The sequence below is a fragment of the Chaetura pelagica genome, unplaced genomic scaffold, assembly GCF_000747805.2.
Source record: "Chaetura pelagica isolate M959 unplaced genomic scaffold, ChaPel_1.0 scaffold3, whole genome shotgun sequence".
NCBI lineage: Eukaryota > Metazoa > Chordata > Aves > Apodiformes > Apodidae > Chaetura > Chaetura pelagica.
In genome coordinates, this window is record NW_009952974.1 from 7,328,408 (window position 1) to 7,328,673 (window position 266).

Sequence of the window (266 nt, forward strand, 5' to 3'; positions counted from 1 at the left end):
ACCCAGGGCCGCTCCCCGTGGCAAAGGGGTCCCTAGCCCAGGCAGGGGAGCCTCTGTCCTCATCGGGATCTTGCAAAGACCCTCGGGCAAGCTCGGGTTCCCCTGCCCAAGGGTGACCCTCTCCTCTGCCGGCAGTGTCCTGGAGGAAGGACGGGGTGCCGCTGCGGAGCAGCACGACGCGGCCCATCAAAGCGGAGGGCGAGCGTCACACCCTGCTTGTCCGGAGCGCCCGGGTAGCCGACGCCGGGCTCTGCCACGCCACCCGC

General features: G+C 70.7%; 1 protein-coding gene across 1 annotated transcript in view; it reads left to right on the forward strand.

The window, feature by feature from the left end:
* The window catches only part of LOC104387508 (striated muscle-specific serine/threonine-protein kinase-like), a 23,930-nt gene that overhangs the window by 1,568 nt on the left and 22,096 nt on the right, over positions 1 to 266 (forward strand). The window contains exon 3 of the mRNA XM_009996278.1: positions 136 to 264. Within this exon, the coding sequence (XP_009994580.1) occupies positions 136 to 264 (129 nt within the window). The remainder of the gene's footprint in view (positions 1 to 135; positions 265 to 266) is intronic.